Genomic DNA, 15673 nt, shown 5'->3' on the forward strand with positions numbered 1-15673 from the left:
TTCGTAATTAAGGAAGTATTTTTTAATAATTTTATTTTTTACTTCTTAATTAAAAAAATATTTTTAATAATATTCTAAATTTATTTTATTTTTTAAAAAAATATTAAAAAAAATTATATAAAAAATAACTTAAAAAAAAAACACATACAATATATGTTACAGCCCCAGCGGGGGCTGTAGCATGATCCTTTTAATTTTCGTCCATATATTTTTTTTTCAGGCCCTCTTTATCAACATGTATTTGCAAGTCTTTAGCCGGAGAAGTGGAGCCCACATGTTGGGAAGAGATGGGCTTGAGCCGGCAGCCTTATGCCCTTGACTGATACATATTGCCGGCATGGTACTTTTGGGCCCCGCCAGTTGGATTCTTCTTGTGGGGCCCATTTCCGTATCTTTTAGGGGACTTACAAACCTAATTCCTAACCAGTTTTTGGTTCGGCTCCGAGCCATGGGTTTGAATATTTTGAACGTTGGGAGGGAGACGGGACAACTCTTTAATGACAGGCTTTCGAATTTTGTCCAATAGCTTTAAATTTTATAAACATTATAACACAATCCATATATTTATTTCTTGGAAAATATTAATCTTATCACTTGTTTCTATGGCTAATTTTTACGGTTATGAATTTTTTATTTTTTTATTAGTACTTTTTTTACTTAATGATTACGTAAATATTTTTTAATAATATTGTTAATTTTTTTATTTTTTGAATATATTTAAATGTGTTAAAAAAATATAAAAAAAAATTCATCCCAAAACTACTAGAGGGAGCCCCAACGGAGCTCCCAGCGGTGGGAATAGCACCGCTCTTATTTCTTTCGTATTTTAGACTCGAGTAAATTGTATGAATTCTTATCCTTAAAATAGTATAGGTTAAGTTTGGATAGTGAGTTGAGATTAAATAAAAGTTAAAAGTTAAAAGTTGAATAAAATATTATTAGAATATTATTTTTTAAATATTATTATTGTTTTGTGATTTGAAAAAGTTAAATTATTTATTGTATTTTATATGAGAATTTGTAAAAATTGTAATGATAAGATGAGAAATCAAGCTTAGACTAATTTTTTTTTTTTTTTTTGGTGTCAAAATAAAGCTGCCGGCATAATTTGGTTTGAGAAATGCTTCAGCCACAAAGTAATTTCACAAAAGTAAACCTATAACATGATTTCATATGATACGTTAGATCTACTTTACAATAAAAATAATTTTCAATCTAACATATTATATCAAATCACATCAATTTATAAATTTACTTCCATGATATCTCTTTGGTAATCAACCTAAATTCCCTATAAATTTGGTAACAGAAACATTAATAATACGTTGCAACGTACTGATCTCAAGTAGAAAGACTTTAGTTGGGGATACTTACAACATATCTTGTGACAATTTCATTCATGATTGAATGGTATGGTACACCTCTCTTTCTCCTCTCTGTCCCTTAGCTTTGGAAAGTATAGATTCTACAGAAAAACTTGGGGACACATAATCTCGAACTTAGCCATTAATGTATGTATATAGTTTGGTTCATATCTGAACCTTTGTTTCCAAATTCAGCTGACAGCATTAATATTTCTCCCATGAAAGGAGAAGTTGTTCTGACAATAGATTGCTAGTGTCCAATGGTTTGGGACAACACAGGTCGTCTTCTGCCATAGATATATTGGCATAATTGTTTACACAAATGGGTGGATAGCGATGAGTTGATGTGTATATCCTTTGAAAGTTATGGTGCTTTTCGACCTTCCCTTTCTTTCATTTCTTAGAAAAGTTAGTCTATATACAGTCTTCAAATGAGGACTGCTCATGAAAGTTCACACAGTTATGTTTAAAAAAAAAATTAAAATTACAATGATATTTTTTTTCTTTTTTTATTCCTATTTATCAATGAGACTACACACATAGTCCTGAGAATATAATTTCTCTTCTTTCTTAGAAATAACCCTAAACATTGGTTTGCTGCTATAGTCTCACCCTTTCTACCCTTTTTTAAAAGTTTTTTTTTTTAATCTCTAAACTTGGACATACATTTTACATTATTGACATGACAGAGATTGATTAATAAGAAAAACTTAAAATTTTAATTTTTTTTAATCTCATGTGTCAGTGATGTGAAAGACGGTATTTTCTACTCTAGCCAGGGAATAATTCTCTCTGTTTGCCAATTTACTCTTGTAATTTCGATAAACATCTTGCCTCGCTCGGTTTTTTCTACCAACAGATAACAAGACATATTCACCCCCTTACATCTCATGATGTACACATAGAGTTGGATTGATATATATGCTTTAGAACCTACTAGCTAGATAAGTATACATAACTGCCAACAGAGAGAGTATAAAATCTAATCAAATGGACTTCTAACCAAACTGTGATAAGTTTCATTACCACATGATCTCATACATCTCTCTCACTCCATTTGTATAGTGTGAAAGATCCATCCACTTACATCTCATGATGTTCTTGTCTTTCATTGATGGGAAAAAAAAAAGAAAAAATATTCGCATCAGCCCACTGTTGGCTACAACCGCAACACACCTTACGTGTAGACCGACTGATGTGCTACGGACTTGCTCGGTGTAGACCGGCTGTGGTACAGTAAGCTGCTCGGTGTGCAGAGGAAAAAAAATAGTGTACAGAGAAAAAAAAAGAAGCTAGCTCAGGTGTGCTACGGTTGAAGTGCTACAACAAGCTGCTCTATAGCTTTACTAAAAACAAAACCCTTTTGAAAAAACATCTCTTGATTTTGTTTGGCTTAAGATTCCAATGCAATTGCATGTTGTTTGCATGCATATCTACATCTTTTCATCCATTACGTGACAATTGATGATTTCATACAGCATCAAAATAGAAGTCATGAGTTCAAACTATAACTCTATACTGTAACTTATGCATTTTATAATCAAATATTGATCCATGTGCTAGCCTAACCTACTTATTGAGGGAGAGTCTGATCCATACACGAGGAAGAATATTAAAATATAAGTTAAAATAATAAAATTTACTTAATCACATCAGCTTAAACTTTTAGAATAAGTGTTAGAAAGTCCAGTAAATAAATTTAAAAAAAAACTCTCTTGATACCATACTATTGTTAGTGGCTTAATTATAAACATAAACCGAAATCAGAGAAGGTAGGGGAGATGTATATAAAAACAGCTCACTTTTTGCACTCATATAAACTTATAAAGTAAATATGAAGTATATTTCATTCACAAATACAATATTGATGCTAATGATGGTCTTAATCTTTTGAGTATTTGTTTTAGGTTTCTTAAAAATAAAGTCGAGTTTCCTAACCCTGTCCCCACTTCTAGCCTTTAGTTTACACATGAGCAAAGGGATTGGAAAGAACAAAGTCAGTATCATGCATGAAGGCATTTAACTTTAAAACATATGGGGAAGATCAGCCATTGTTTACACAAACCCATCATGCCATCACCAATTTTTATTGAGGGTTTGGGCTAAAGTTCTTAAACTTGTAATGATACATAGGCATCATAACCAAGTTGCTATTTTACTAACACCTTCATTTTTTTAAATAAAGAGTAATAATACACGACACAACTTTTTTCAAAAGTTTATTTCAAATTAATGACGACCATATAAATTAGAAAAAAATTCTATTTATAAGCCAATTATATGAATAACGCATCTAGTAAAGTGTTTACAAGATATAATTCGGATAATATGTTCTATACATCGGCTTGACTGTAAAATAACTCAGAAAATAGATCGTAAAATGATTATATAAACATCCAAAAGAAGACATCATTGAAGTTAGAGAGTGGATATGAACATTGGGCAGAATTATTTAAGAATCCACCAAGGTAATGTTTCAAGTCTGAAAGAGGCAAAGTAATATCAACACAGCCAAGTTTGAAAGCGATCCAAGTAGAGTTAAATGTAAGTATTAATTAGGGAGATTAATGTGTATGCAATTAATTAGGCAGATTAATGTGTACAGTTGACATCAAACCCACCTAGAAATGGTGCTCAATTTAATTTTTACTGCATTATTTTTTTTGCTTTGGTCGAGTGAATTTAAGGTATACCTGCTAGTTTGTTCTCTGCAGTGAGTTTCCTTTTGTATGCATATGATCACAAGAAAAAAAAATCTGGCATTGTATTAAATAATGAGAAATGATACTTACAGTCGTGAGTATGTAAGTATTGTGCAATCACTTTAAAAAAAGTGAATAAATACGGAACCTACATTAAAAAATTAATTAATTTTTTGATAGTAGACTCTACTCTTTTTCAAAGCGACTGCACAATACTTACACATTCTACGATTATATATAATATTATTCTTAAATAATACACTCAGGCCTCGTTTGTTTTCGGAGATGAGATGAGATTAAAATTAAAAAGTTGAATAAAATATTGTTAGAGTATATTTTTTAATATTATTTTTGTTTTGAGATTTGAAAAAGTTGAATTGTTTATTTTATTTTGTATTGGAAGTTGAAAAAATTGTAATGATTAGATGAGATGAGATGTTTTTCCAAAACAAACAAGATCTCATAATTAAACTCAAATCAAGAGATTATTAGCGACGTCAATGAAACAAAGTGAGCAGTATAATTGAGACAGTATAGTAACTTTTCTTTTTATTTATAATATTTTATTTATATTTTATTTATAAAATTATTTTATATAATCATTTTAAGTATAATTTACACATAGATTTGGGAATAAATTTATATATATATATATAAATTAATTGATTTTAATATTTTTTAAAAAAAATTAAAATTTAATTTTCTTTGCCCGAAAAATTTTCAAAACCGTCCAGCCCACACCGAGAGGTTCGGAACCAGGTTCGTTCGGTGTACCTTTTTCCTTTCAATATTAGACACAGGAAAGAAAAACAACAAGAAGAGCGAGAAAGCAAGGAGAGAAACCGAGAGAAAGTGTGAGAAAGAGCGAGGAAATTCGAACCACTTTTCCCTCTCCCTCTTCACTTGCGCATTCTCTCTTTCTCTTCATAGAAGTTCTCTTCAAAACCCTTGTGTCGGTTTCTTCCTTCCTATTCTCTTCCCTGAGAATTCGATCAAGTTAAATTTTCTTTAAATATAACCAAAATTCTTGAAATCTTTGTTACGTTCAGTATAGTTGGATGGGCTATATTGGATTTTTGGGGTAGGATTTGAAATTTGGATTTGGGGTGGTTTTAGCCGTCGGGATTTTCTGGGTTCGTTGCGGTTTGTGTGATAAAAATGGCAACAGAACAAGCTTTGTCTTTCTCCTTAGCTTCAGTGGTTGAAGACGTTCTTCAACAACATGGTACCAGATTGAGTGATCGTTTGGCTTCGAGGAAGGCTGGCGAAGCTTGTATGATCAATCATTCTATTGAAGTATTTTTGCTTTCTTTTGTTAAAAACAAATTGACGGAAATTCAGAGTTCCAGTTTCTTTCAAAAACAGAGAACGTTTTTCTGGTGTTATATTGGCTTTCTTTTGTGGATTTGATTTTTCACTTGAGTTTTGCAAGAGTTCACCTGGGTTTTGACAATAAAAGATTTTGTAACTTGTGGATGTTTTAGCTGTTTGCTTGTTAAAGTGGCAAATAAATTTGTGAAATTTCATTATATAAACGAATTTTGAATCTTTATATGATTTTACATTAGTCTCATTTTCCGTATCGTCATTCTCGTTGGATTAATCTTTTTTATATGCGTTGCCTCGTTCTTCTATTTTCTTTTTGAATTTGGCTTCCCCTGAAACTTTATATGCTGAACAAACAAAAGAAACATAATGTTGCTACATCATTTTGCAGCTTTGAGAAGATATGAAGCAGCCGGGTGGCTCAGAACGACGGTTGGAGTTGTTGGGGGTAAAGACTTGCCAGCCGAGCCTTCTGAAGAAGAATTCAGGCTTGGATTGCGAAGTGGGATAATTCTTTGCCATGTTCTTAACAAGGTTCAGCCTCGAGCTGTGCCAAAGGTATGTTTCATTTAAGGTTTTGATTTTCCTTCAAGCTTTGTTGGTTTTGACGATGTTAATCGACTGGTTTAGGTGGTTGAGGGTCCGGGTGATTCTGTTAATGTTCCTGACGGGGCAGCTCTATCGGCATTCCAGTACTTCGAAAACGTTAGAAATTTCCTTGATGCTGTGGAAGAATTGGGGCTTCCGACCTTTGAAGTATCCGATTTGGAAGAGGTGTGTATTCTTGTTTTGTTGACATCAGTAGAAAGACCTTCAAGGAAATTCTGTATGATGGGCTTCACCCACACATCTCCTTTCTCTTCGATCAACTTTTGAAGTGTAGGCAAATCTCTATAATGCTATTTCAATTTTGCATGTCCTTGTCTCTTTTTTGGATGTGACATAATTATACGGATAAAACAAATACTTTTCGGTGAATTTTGAAACAATATGGTTCTGGGTTAATGCCTAATTTGCAAGAGTTGTCATTCTGATGCCATATGTTTAAATCGTCTGACTTACAGGGAGGGAAATCTGCGAGGATTGTAAACTGTGTTCTAGCACTCAAGTCTTATAGTGATTGGAAACAAGGAGGTGGAAACGGATCATGGAAATTTGGTGGAAATTTGAAACCACCTACGTGTGGGAAACCCTTTGCACGAAAAATTTCGGAACCATTTATGAATTCTTTTTCAAGGACCTTATCATGTGAGAAGTCTCTAGAGAGTTTGTCTGGTGATCTGTCTTCATATGGTGATCACAGTCATGACCTCAATGAAACAGTTAGTGAGCTCTTTTTTTCTTTGTCTTGTCATTGAATCATGCCGCCAAAAAGCTAATATGTATTCTGATCTGCAGGGTTCATCTCGTTCCTTAAATATGCTAGTCCGTGAATTTCTTTCTAATAGGAAACAAGAAGACATTCCACTTGTAAGTTTCTTATGCTGTTATAACATTTCCTAATGTAAATACATTTCAAAGAGGCTGGTCATGATCCTGCATAATAAGCAGGCGAGTATGGAGTTTAGAACAATCACTTACTGCCCTTGAGGTTTCAAATTAATTGCCTTCATGTTCCCTCCTCTTCTTTTTTTCTTGGCTGAACTTTTATTGTAACCGATTAGGTACATGTTTTTATTCAGACTTAAAGGGAAAATTATTTTTTTGGCCTGTCACAGGTTGTGGAATCTATGCTTAGTAAAGTCATTGAGGAGTTCAAGCGCCGATTTGAAGGCCAAAATGAACTGGTAAGCATCTGTTTTCTCCAATGGTGGTGTCACCGCCTCCTAGGCAACAAAAATTCCTCACTACCTTTGAGTATGATTAATGTGAGGGATCGGAATCCCACTTCTTGCAAGTCATGTTCTTGCTGTAAAATTGTTAATGTATTTGATTTTTTTTAAGCTCACTGTCAATGATATTAATTTTTCTGGTGATCTTTACAGACGAAAACAACTGTGAAAGATATCTCAGTATTTGTCCCTGACAATTCTCTTTCTAAAACGGTTTCTGGTGATATAAAGGTAGTTACATCTATCGTATAAAATTAAAATGCAAGTGATAAAATCTGCGGCACTCAAAAAATATTTTTCCACAATCAACTTGACTATATAAGTTTGCTTTTGTGTATTGAGCACAAATGGGTGACCTATTCTTTCACTATGATTAAGATGGAAGAAAAACCTACTACACAAGATAAAGAGGAGGAATGTCACGATCGGATGTGTGATCTTGATGAGGGATCAAAAAGTCAGCTTTTCAATCAGCATAAGTTGGTAGAACAACAACAAAGAGACATTCTGGTAATTTTTGCTAGTATCTGACGTCAGGAAGAATAACTGCTATTCTCATGCAATTGATGACTATGTTGATATCCTGTAGGAACTGAAACACATTCTTCATAGTACAAAAGCAGGCATGCAGTTTTTGCACAATATGTACCAGGAAGAATTCAGCTATCTAGGTACATTTTAAGTTATTCTGCAATGCTTTTGGAAAGTTTTTAAAGATGAATGATATATCACTGGCTCCATTTGATAGGTAAGCATCTGCATGGTCTAGCTCATGCTGCTTCCGGATACCAGAGAGTTCTTGAAGAAAACCGCAAGTTATACAATCAAGTGCAGGACCTAAAAGGTGACATATTGAATGGTTTGAAGGCTATCTTTATGAATTCAATAAGGAAAACTTATATTTGTGTTAGGAAGAATAAATTTTGTGTATATGTTTATGTTTGATTAGGGAACATTCGGGTATACTGTCGAGTGAGGCCTTTCCTGACTGGGCAACCAAACCGTTTGAGTACTGTGGGTCACATAGAGGAAGGTAATATTACGATTGTTGCCCCTTCAAAATATAGCAAAGAGGGACGGAAATCATTCACTTTCAACAAAGTATTTAGTTCGTCTGCAACCCAAGGTATGTTTTATTTTCTTTTTCTTTTTCTTTTGCTCTGTTTCTCTCCTCTTAATTTTACAGGGTAATTATATTTCTGTACCCTTCAACTACCATCCTTTTTGCAAAGTGCACCATAAACTAAGAAAACTTGCAACATGCATCCTGAACTACTAACTGATTTCAATTTATACTCGCCCCCTAAGATCTAATCGTTTTAAGATCCAAAGTTTAACAGAGAATTTACATTAAAACCTTTTAGTGATTAGAATGCACAATAATTTTTCATAGTTTATGATGCACATTGAAAGATGGGTAGTAATTTGAGGGCATGAAGTATAATTTCCTTAAATTTCTTCTGCCCGACTTTGCACATATACCGCTGCTTTCCTTTCTTTCCAGGGGAGGTATTTTCAGACACCCAGCCTCTGATTCGGTCTGTTCTTGATGGTTACAATGTTTGTATCTTTGCTTATGGCCAAACAGGATCAGGGAAAACTTACACTATGGTAAGAAATTCAGCAAATTGTCATTGCAGTCAGATTGTTGCATTCTTTCACTATTAAGGCTTTGGTTTATTTTTTGCCAATGGATGTTTAGTACTTATATTATTCATTTTGATATATCTTATCTATCAATCCAGAGTGGACCCAAAGAGCTCACAGAGGAATCCCTAGGTGTTAATTACAGGGCATTGGGTGACCTATTTCTTCTCTCGGAACTTAGGAAAGAGACCATGTCCTATGATATTTCTGTTCAGATGCTTGAAATCTACAACGAGCAAGTTAGGGATCTGCTTGTGACAGATGGTCTCCACCAAAGATATCCTTCATGAAATTTGTTTGTATTTTTATATTATTATTATTATTTGTGGATGGAATGCCTTTTACTCCTATAGGTGTTCTTAACTCCTATGTACATTAGAAATTCGTAACAGCTCTCAGAACGGAATCAATGTACCCGAGGCAAACCTTGTACCCGTATCGTCAACATCTGATGTAATAACTCTGATGAACCTTGGGCAAAAGAATCGTGCGGTGGGTGCTACAGCTATGAACGATCGGAGTAGTCGTTCTCACAGGTATGATTCATTTTGCCTTGTAAGTTTTAGAATAGAGCTGTTTTTCTTTTCTAAATTTTCCTTGTAATTATTGCTCCTACAAGAAAGAAAAATTATAATATCTTTCCAGGTATTTATCATGATCGTATTGTGATTTCAGGAACATTGTTTTTGTTTTCTGTATGTGAATATATATATATATATATATATATATATATATGGATACTTACTTGTATGTGGTCTCAATTTCCAGCTGCCTTACAGTTCACGTTCAAGGAAGAAACCTGACATCTGGATCTATTTTTCGTGGCTGTATGCATCTGGTTGACCTGGCAGGGAGTGAAAGGGTTGACAAATCTGAGGTGACAGGAGATAGATTAAAGGAGGCACAACATATCAACAAGTCTCTTTCTGCTTTAGGAGATGTGATTTCCTCCCTTGCACAAAAGAATTCACATGTTCCTTACAGGAACAGCAAACTCACACAACTTCTCCAAGATTCACTTGGTAAGGTTCTCAATGTCCTCTAACCTATAAAATATATTCCTCCATTTTTCCACCGTAATTTTCTCTTTTCTTAAGTTGTTGGTAATTGTATCTATCAGGAGGGCAAGCAAAGACACTCATGTTTGTTCACATAAGTCCAGAGCTTGAAGCTCTGGGAGAAACAATTAGTACACTCAAATTTGCTGAAAGGGTTTCCACCGTTGAGCTTGGTGCTGCTCGGGTTAACAAAGATAGTTCAGATGTGAAAGAGCTTAAGGAACAGGTGTTTACTCCATTTTCTGTTTGTTCACAATCAGTTTGACAAGTGCCTATACTTCTTTATACCCAGTCTAACAAAAATTATGTTTAGTTGTAAGTCAGAAGGCTTATCTTGAGGCTATCTATCAGTTTTATCTTTATCCTCTGTGTCTAGATGATAAATTTGAGAGAAGCTTTGACGCATTTACTTGTCTTGTACGCTTTGGTAATTTTTTTGGAAATTAAAGGTGCCTTGTCTACTTTCTCTCTTTAGATTGCTAGCCTTAAAGCAGCCTTAGCAAGGAAGGAGGGAGAAACAGAGTCGCTTCATCATGCTCTATCTTGCAGTCCAGAAAGATTAAAAATGAAGTCATGTGGATCTTCTCCTCCCCATCCTAGTTGGAGAAGTATTGGAGATCAGTCTGGGGTTCAGAGGCAAGTAATGGAGGATGTTGGTAACTTAGAGGTATGAACCGAGCATTAAAAATTGTAGGGCCATGATTTCATGTTACCTCTGTAAATTAACTTTGTCTGAGCACTATAGCTTTCATATCATGCATGCCACATGCGTCAAATTCAGGTTGAATATACTGAAAATTGGACATGCCCATAATTTTGTTGTGTTCTTATTGTTACAGAATTCTGTCTCTTGAGGTAAACCATAGATTCTTTTTGCATTTAAAAGGATATGACTAATGGAGAAAGGAGAACAGTAACTAATTTGTGGGGTTGACTCAACTTGGAGTTTATTCAAACTTCAATGAGATTTCCTAGTAATTTTAGAAAGTAGTAGTTGAAAACTAATGCAGTATTTTGAGATGAAATCATTCTGTTTCTGTATTTGTACCGTTTGAGTCAGAGTTAAGCCATTTACCAGAAAGAGTTAGACCCAAAGTAGGGAGTAGTTTCAAAATGTTCATTGCCTAAAGATGATAATAAAAGACGTAAGCTACATTATTTGTTAGAATCTTAAACTGATGTAAACTCGTCTCATCTCTAATGTGATGACAAAGCCTAAAAATTGACGCATTTCTACAACTACTTTACTTTGATGCCTAAAATCCAATGTTTTGTCTCTGCTTTTACTCAAAGGCTATTGAAAACATGGTTCATGGTCTTATATTGGATTGCAGGGTCAGAATAAGTCTGCAGTAAAGCCAAAAAGATATAGCTTAGATCTCCAAGATATATTGACGAATTCACCATCCTGGCTACCTGTTGGCAGTCCTGGGCTGAATGGGAAGGAGGATGACAAGGATTCAGTTTCTGGCGATTGGGTTGATAAGGTTATGGTGAACAAGCATGACAGCACAAATGGAAATGAAAACCCGGTGGATTGTTGGGAAGTAGACAAGAGAAAGTCGCCTGAGATGTTTGGTCAGAGTTATCTCCCAGTTCCTTCAAAAATATACCCAGAACAAGCTTTCAATAACTTAATAACTAAACCGAAGGGCAGCCAGGACTATGATGTACCTAATGGTCGGTATGAAACGGCCACTGATGACTCTGATGAGCTCGAGGTTGCAACTAGTGATTCCTCAGAGCAAGACATGCTTTGGCAACCGAGTCCTCCTAAACCTACCAGCATTCCCAATGGGATGGGTTCAAAAACAAAGAAAACAAATCCCAAGTCAGCAAAGAGCCTAGAATCGAGGTCTGTCTTCTTGCTCATATTTTACAAAGTTCTTGAGCATTCTTTTTGGTTCCTTACCTCCACTTCTACATGTTTAGAAGTTTTCTTCACGTTTCAATATGAAATGTAGAAACTAGTAGTTAGATAATTTTTTCCTTTACAAACAAGCAAACTGACAACAGTCAGCTATTCAACTGGCCACTTATCTGGTTTTTCCTTTAACCAGGAGCTTAATTCCATCATTGATTCCTTCACCATCAAGGATCAAACCACCCAATGGGTTTAGTCAGCCTTTGCACAAGCCAGGAAGGCAGGCTATTCCAGTTGATGGAAAACGGAAGAATGGGATTGCAAAGTGAGATTACTACTACGGGGTATTGATTAAGTTGCTTCATGATTCTTTTTTTTTTTTTTTTTCCCTCTTTTTATGTTTATTTATTATGGAATTGTAGAGAGAGAGAGAGAGAGAGAGAGAGAGAGAGAGAGAGAGAGGGGTTTTCTATATTGAAGGGGCAATGGTTCCAGTTGCCTGAATTCTCTGGTGGTGATCATGAGATGTATGGCACCCCAAATTCCATACAAACTCTTATTTCTAGGCTCATAAGAGTGTTGATATGGAGAACGTTTTTTCCTATTACAAGGAAGAAAGAAAAGTGTGCAAAGTGAGAGAAATATGTTTTACACCTCTACTTGCATTTGTCATTTTCTGTTGCTTGTCTACGTCCAATTCTCAGTTTGCATGGAATTTGGGATATTGTAAATTTGTAATGGATGAAGAACTAACAAATTAAAGAACACGGTGAGGTGAAATGTTATATACCATACTCTCATTTTACATCTATTTTATTATGTTGATATGAAATTCCTTGTAATTTTTGGATCAATTCTTTCTTTTTTTTATTTGAAAAAATAAAACTCAAGGAGTAACAAATAATATCGCATCAAAATATCGAGATATAAACTCATTCAAAATAAGACAGTAGCAATAAAGTTATGGATGCTGCTAGCGGGCCGCCCAGCCTTTATTACGGGGCCTACCACTAGTTGAATTTTTCTTTTTGTGATTTTTTTAAATATTTTTTTTAACATCTTTAATCATTAAAAAATACAAAACTCGATTGAGAAGGTAAACTCACGAGGCTATTTAGGTCTCATTTGATTATGCAGTTTAGATGAGATGTTTTGTTAAAAGTTGAATAAAATATTACTATAATATAAATTTTTAATATTATTTTTGTTTTAGGATTTGAAAAAGTTGAATTGTTTATTATATTTTGTGTAAGAATTTGAAAAAATTGTAATGATTATATAAGATGAAATGAGATGAGATGATTTGTAACCATATCAGCAATATTTTTCTAAAGTTATAGACCCCTATTAATGAAAGTAAAACAAATATCAAGACTCTTACTAAAATAAACAGGTGATAAGAGCATCGGCAATGATCCAAATTTTGACTAAAACTTGAGGTTTTGGCTAAAGTTAAAATCTTTGAAGAGATTGGACTAGCCATTCCAAAATCAAAATAATAATATAATATTATATATTTTAATAAATTTTTTATATTTTACAAATACAATCTATATATTAATTAATAATTTAATTTTTACTGTCCAAACAAATTATTTAACATGAATAAAAAAGGAAGAGAAATGAACACTTTTAATAAAATATTCTTTTGATTGGTGAATAGTAACTCACTAAATATAACTTTTGTTTTCCATTTACTGTAACTCATAACTTGACTTGAAGTGATTTGACTAGTCCAATACATCTGATTTTGAGAAAATTAGTCAAAATTTAGACTTATCTGGCATTTGAGAAAATAGAATTTACAAAGAATTTTATTTCAAATAATAACAAAATAAGTATGACGACAGTACAAGAGTATAATACAACATACGACTAAACCCTAAATAGCTAGTTGGGTCTATTCAAGCCTCTACTCCATGGCCCAAGCCTTATTGAAAATGTACAAAAAAAAAACCACAGTGAATCTTTGTTGGATCATGTCAACACCCAGGACGCACACAAACAAAACCAGACTCCACACATAAAAAGGCCCAACAATTATATCCTTGAAAGGGTTTGTGGTCTTGTTAATAAACTCAAGTTTGAACTTTACATTGGTATTACTTGACGAGCAAGCTGATCAAAATCTTAAAAGCATGCAAGGGGCGGGCTTGGTGCCCACCTGCACATATATAACCCGTCACCCCGCCCCATACTATATAAGCAAAAAAAAAAAAACAAATCCTACATCTACTCTCATTTCTTCTCTCTTCTAAGTCTCTCGTCGCTCATTTCCTCTCCTTCTCTTCATCTCCTCTAACAAGTCTCACATTCTTCTTCATCTCCTTCCCGTCCTCCTCTTCCTCACGTTCTTCTGGATTTCTTCTTGCAAACCCATGACCGTGGGTCACTCGAACTTGTTGTGGCCAAAAGATCCACAACCATCATCATCGATCCTTACAAACTAAAGCTGACGATCATAGCTTGCTTGTGGGTGGCATATGGATCTTCAGAGACCAACGACCAAGCCATGGTCATGGGTTGCAAAAGATCCACGACCATAACTTGGTTGTGGGTCTACACAGAGACCCATGACCAAGTCGTGATCATGGGTTTTATACGACCTATGACCACAGTTTGGCCGTTTGTCCCTTAGCAAGACTCATGGCCAAAACGTGGTCGTGAGTAAGATGTCCTTAATTGCATATCCTTTTTTTTTTTTTTTAATTTGTGATTGAATCTAAATATTTGGAGTATGAATCAAAGATTTTGGATTGAATTTGTGTATAACATGTGAGTTTGTATATTTGGAGTTTTTCCGAATGAAGTACGGGTGGTCGGTTGAAAAATCCACCTATCTCCATGGCTTTTAGTCGAAGACGGTTGGACATTGGCTCAACGCGGGGTGAAGAATCACCAGCCCACCCATGGCGGGGCGGGGGAGGGTGCTAATTTGTGAAGTGTTCCCTTGTGTAATTCGATATAGTCACAGTTCACTTTAGTCGACAAGTATACGAAACTCGTTAAAATGAAGTACAAGAAAACAAAGGATTAGGTCAATGTAGTTGAATTGGTGAATTAAAAAATTAAAAGGAAGAAGTAAGAAACATTAATGTGGATGTTGTTCTCGGATATCAACTATGGGGACAAAGAGTAGTATATCGCAGTCCACTTTTCCTCTTATGTTGACCCTCCAACAGCTTATAAAACAAACAACATTTTCAGGCCTTTAATGTCGTTGTTGTGCTAATGTATCATTTCTGGGGGACAAAAGAGTGCTACAAGCTCAAGAAATTAATGCCAAGAGACAGCCCGGTGATGCTATGCTATGCTACGCTATGTTTGGTGGTTAAAATAATCTCAAATCAATTAATGATAAAATTTATTATTTTTTTAATTTCTCATTAAAAAAAAAATTAAATATTTTACATTTATTTTTTTCAATAAGTATAATTTTGCTTTTACATTTATATTTTACAATAAGTATATTTTTATTATTATTTTAATTCTTCATAAACAACTAGACATATTTACTCAGGAAATTTATGCGTCATTTGGATTTGAAAATGAGTTGAAATGAGTTGAGATGAGCTGTGAATAATAGTGAGATGAGTTGTGAATAGTAATGAGATTTATGAGTTAAAATTATTGAATAGTAGTGACTAGTAATGAGATGGATTGAGATGGACTGTGAATATTTAGTGTTAGTTTGGATAGTGGAGTATCATGAAATCACATAATACTTTTTTCACCTATTTTATACATACTTTTTACTATTATTTACTATTCTATCATTATTTTTTCATTACTATTCAAAGAATATTTGAAATTACCTCACTGCTCAAACATAACCTTAAGTTCTTGGGTTGGGGTTTGTTTAGGGAGTAATCTACATATA

At 34.1% G+C, this 15673-nt stretch overlaps 1 protein-coding gene across 1 annotated transcript; it reads left to right on the forward strand.

Moving 5' to 3' along the window:
• Positions 1 to 4902: 4902 nt before the first annotated feature.
• LOC109013036 (kinesin-like protein KIN-14G) lies at positions 4903 to 12598 on the forward strand. Its single transcript, XM_035693089.1, has 19 exons — positions 4903 to 5339; positions 5784 to 5950; positions 6023 to 6166; positions 6457 to 6714; positions 6791 to 6862; positions 7111 to 7179; positions 7378 to 7455; positions 7603 to 7734; positions 7814 to 7895; positions 7973 to 8068; positions 8174 to 8350; positions 8729 to 8835; positions 8970 to 9148; positions 9246 to 9407; positions 9640 to 9893; positions 9992 to 10155; positions 10405 to 10596; positions 11264 to 11784; positions 11990 to 12598. The coding sequence occupies exons 1-19, from the start codon at positions 5225 to 5227 to the stop codon at positions 12120 to 12122; spliced, it is 3102 nt and encodes a 1033-aa protein (XP_035548982.1). The 5' UTR covers positions 4903 to 5224; the 3' UTR covers positions 12123 to 12598.
• Positions 12599 to 15673: the final 3075 nt, after the last annotated feature.

Source organism: Juglans regia, chromosome 8 (genome assembly GCF_001411555.2).
Source record: "Juglans regia cultivar Chandler chromosome 8, Walnut 2.0, whole genome shotgun sequence".
Lineage (NCBI taxonomy): Eukaryota > Viridiplantae > Streptophyta > Magnoliopsida > Fagales > Juglandaceae > Juglans > Juglans regia.